This window comes from Pteropus alecto, unplaced genomic scaffold (genome assembly GCF_000325575.1).
Source record: "Pteropus alecto unplaced genomic scaffold, ASM32557v1 scaffold110, whole genome shotgun sequence".
In the NCBI taxonomy this organism is placed as follows: Eukaryota; Metazoa; Chordata; class Mammalia; order Chiroptera; family Pteropodidae; genus Pteropus; species Pteropus alecto.
Window position 1 is genome coordinate 10,271,825 of NW_006431920.1, and position 289 is coordinate 10,272,113.

The following is a 289-nucleotide window of genomic DNA, read 5'->3' on the forward strand; positions in this document are numbered from 1 at the left end:
GCTCTACCCCAGCCCGGGCTTGCAGCCCCCGCCCGGGCCTTTTGGCGCGGTGGCCGCCGCCTCGCACTTGGGGGGCCATTACCACTAGACGGGGCGGCTGGGTGCCGCGCACCCTCTCCCAGACGCCCGAGCGTCGCTCAGTCCTTCCCATCCACGTCCTGGGGAGGGGGCCTGACGCCTCCCCACTGTTCATTTGACCTCAGATTTGACTCCATCCCCTGCACCGAGCCCTGGGGGAAGGGTACTGAAGCCTTCTCAATCTTCCTTTAATGGATTTTCCCCGCCTCAC

The 289-nt window shown here is 66.1% G+C and overlaps 1 protein-coding gene across 1 annotated transcript in view; it reads left to right on the forward strand.

The window, feature by feature from the left end:
• FEV (FEV, ETS transcription factor) overlaps window positions 1-88 on the forward strand; it is a 3,476-nt gene extending 3,388 nt beyond the window's left edge. Inside the window, exon 4 of the mRNA XM_006906795.1 lies at window positions 2-88. Within this exon, the coding sequence (XP_006906857.1) occupies window positions 2-88 (87 nt within the window). The remainder of the gene's footprint in view (window position 1) is intronic.
• The last annotated feature ends 201 nt before the right edge of the window (window positions 89-289 follow it).